Consider the following 2,271-nt stretch of genomic DNA (forward strand, 5'->3'; position numbering starts at 1 on the left):
TCTAAGTCTATGATGCAATCGAATTTCTTAAGAAATCTGTTAAGTAAGCGTTAGGTCTCTTACAAAAGCTATCAGAACAATAGAGACTATGTTTAATTTGGAGAGAGTCATCTAACTAGTTTTATCCTATACCAAGTTTTTGTGTCCCGATCACTTGACTCGCTCACAAGCAGGTCATGATGATAATAAAGGACGGAAGCTCTGTTACAGTCAGTCATCTTACATTTTCCTTTTCTTGTGCAGATTTGTGAAGATGATCTTCAATTAATAGGCCGCAGCAAGTGGAGCAGGCCCTTTCCGCCCCAAAGATTTGAAAGGTCTACCCACTCCGATATAGCCTTCAATCAGACGAAGATAAACCACTAAATTGTGGGCGTAAGCAGGATCAAGATTGCGGATGTCATTGTTGTCCAAAACAATCTTTACACCCACGTGAAAATATGTCCAGGGAAGCGAATCCAACAGTTTTGTTAACCATCGCGATGAATTCTCGTTGAAAACAAATCCAGGAACTTTGGGAACAACATCCCTCTTATTCACCAACCGCAACACTTTCACTCCTAGCTCCTCCATTCGCAGGGCAAATGCTCTGTTCCCTACGCGCGGACTGGCGAATGCAAACGCAGTCACAGGTAAGGGCCGTTCCGGAAAGTTTGAGTTGAGAATTTTTTTTATGTCATATGAACTTAACGTTGCCGGGGCAGCTCCCAAGCTGTGTCCAGTCAAAGTTACCCTCAAACTCTCATCCTTGAATTTATCAACCAGTCTGAGAATCTCAGAAATAACAGTATCTCTGGCACATCTTGAATCTTCTCCTTGAGAGATGTAGCAGCTTAAAAATCCTTTCTCTACTCGGACACCCTTATCGCTTAAACTAGCTGTACTTGATAGTCGGTGTCCCATGACTTTGTTCCTCAAACGAGGTGTAGTTGGAAATCCGGTTTTGACAACGTTGTGGTTGAAACGACTAAAAGATAATCGAGCAGGAACTAAAATATCTCTAGCATCCTGTATCCATTCTTGGCGTGTTTCAGTTCCTCTCCAGGCTACTACAATATCTCGCCTCCCTAGTCTTCGTATCTCTTCAGCGTCTGTGCAGACTGCAATGAAGCCAATCCAAACAGATTGCTCTACCGGCCTCCCCAGTGCATCAGTTTCCGCGTACAAATACTTGGTCACTTCGTAGCCGGCGGTACAGGAAGCTCCGGAATGAGCAGGCCTTTCACAACTCTCAAACAATTTATCAATGCTGTATTTACACCCACCTAGATCATTCGTGGAAAGTTTAATATCAAACGCATCATAGCACAGCTCTGCAAAATCACCATATCTGAGAATCTCAGTTTTCAATACTGGATTAATGGGATCTAATAACCCATTCCACGAGTTTGCTCCTTGAATATCTTGCCACATAGCCGCAAGTGGTATATTTTCGTATCTGGAGGCCTTTGTCAAATCTTCCTGCAAATGTGGGCAGCTCGAAGTTGTCGAGGATGAAGGGAACAGCCTCATCCTTCGTAGTACTGAACACAGGTGATGTAGGTTTTCACGTGAGAACAATTTAACCTTAATAACAATTTTACCAGTGAAGAGAGGTTGGGCAAGTTAACGACTTTAATAACAGCTTAACCTTTGCAATTGTAAGCAAAATGTTCAATTAGCTGCCACAGAAATCCCAATATGTATATTGCCATACCCCAAATACCATTATATAAGCCAGATCAAAGTGGAATACTGTGTGTATCGATATGACACAGGAAACCCATTTGCAACAGCAAGCAGGATAGACTTGATGAATTTGACTATCTCAAATTTGAAATGGTCGCATCAGGAACATTGACTGAAGATATTTTGCTTGAACTTGATGAACTTTCCACCAAAAATTGTTCAATGGTGAATACGTCTCTTCCCAGCCGTGCAACCTTCCCGGCAAAACCATCCATCCGATAACAACGTTGGTGGGCATCACGCTCACGTAATTGGCAAATTAGTTTCCAAGCAGTAGCTTACCCCCCGAGTCCCGACTCCCGACTGCCGAATGGGTGAATCAGTCACACGAGTAATTTTATGTCATAATCACCATGGCTGTAGCAGGGTACACCTCTCCTTAATTCATGAAACTTCGGAACGTTGTCTCCGCCGTGTACCTATCGCCGCCACTTACTGTGACTCGTGGCGAGATATGAGATTTTCGCGGTGGCTAATTAGTTAGTACGACTTGTACTCTGAGGAAATACCTCTGTTGAATATTAAGCATATGTTGGGTGAGTA

At 43.0% G+C, this 2,271-nt stretch overlaps 1 protein-coding gene across 1 annotated transcript; it reads right to left on the reverse strand.

Moving 5' to 3' along the window:
- Window positions 1-264: 264 nt before the first annotated feature.
- Window positions 265-1,512, reverse strand: LOC149143132 (phospholipase A1-Igamma1, chloroplastic-like). The gene has a single exon (XM_089451695.1). It carries the CDS (start codon window positions 1,510-1,512, stop codon window positions 265-267), a length of 1,248 nt encoding a protein of 415 aa, XP_089307821.1.
- Window positions 1,513-2,271: the final 759 nt, after the last annotated feature.

This window comes from Pinus tabuliformis, chromosome X, assembly GCF_031772625.1.
Source record: "Pinus tabuliformis cultivar Carrire ecotype Pingquan chromosome X, CPIR1, whole genome shotgun sequence".
Classification (NCBI taxonomy): Eukaryota; Viridiplantae; Streptophyta; class Pinopsida; order Pinales; family Pinaceae; genus Pinus; species Pinus tabuliformis.